General features: G+C 59.0%; 1 protein-coding gene across 1 annotated transcript in view; it reads right to left on the bottom strand.

The window, feature by feature from the left end:
* The window catches only part of IGFN1 (immunoglobulin-like and fibronectin type III domain containing 1), a 37,333-nt gene that overhangs the window by 24,263 nt on the left and 12,721 nt on the right, over positions 1-349 (bottom strand). The window contains exon 7 of the mRNA XM_014533389.1: positions 174-334. Within this exon, the coding sequence (XP_014388875.1) occupies positions 174-334 (161 nt within the window). The remainder of the gene's footprint in view (positions 1-173; positions 335-349) is intronic.

Raw genomic sequence — 349 nt, 5'->3', positions numbered from 1 at the left:
ACCTTTCAGTCCACAGGCCAATGCTCTATCCACTGAGCCAAACCGGTTTCGGCAATAAAAATACATTTTAAAAAAAGAAGAAAAAAGAAAGTAGCTTGTCAATCAAAGACGGGGTGCCCCTGGGCTTGTCACCCGGCCACCTGACTCCATAGCTTTTCTTATGCTGCTGTCACAGCGCCCCCAGGTGGTCGGAGCAGGTACTGCGAGCCTGCCAGGCCCACACCTGCCTCCCGCCACCTGCAGCCACAGAGCTGAATCCGGCCTCCTGGACGCATGGAGTTGAGTGGACGCAGCCTCCCCTGGGGACTGGGGTGCGGGGGAGGCCGGGGAGCCCCTGGAGGGGCCGAAG

The sequence above is a fragment of the Myotis brandtii genome, unplaced genomic scaffold (assembly GCF_000412655.1).
Source record: "Myotis brandtii unplaced genomic scaffold, ASM41265v1 scaffold975, whole genome shotgun sequence".
NCBI lineage: Eukaryota > Metazoa > Chordata > Mammalia > Chiroptera > Vespertilionidae > Myotis > Myotis brandtii.
The sequence above is the reverse complement of the archived record's forward strand: the minus strand, read 5'-3'. Positions and strand labels throughout refer to the sequence as shown.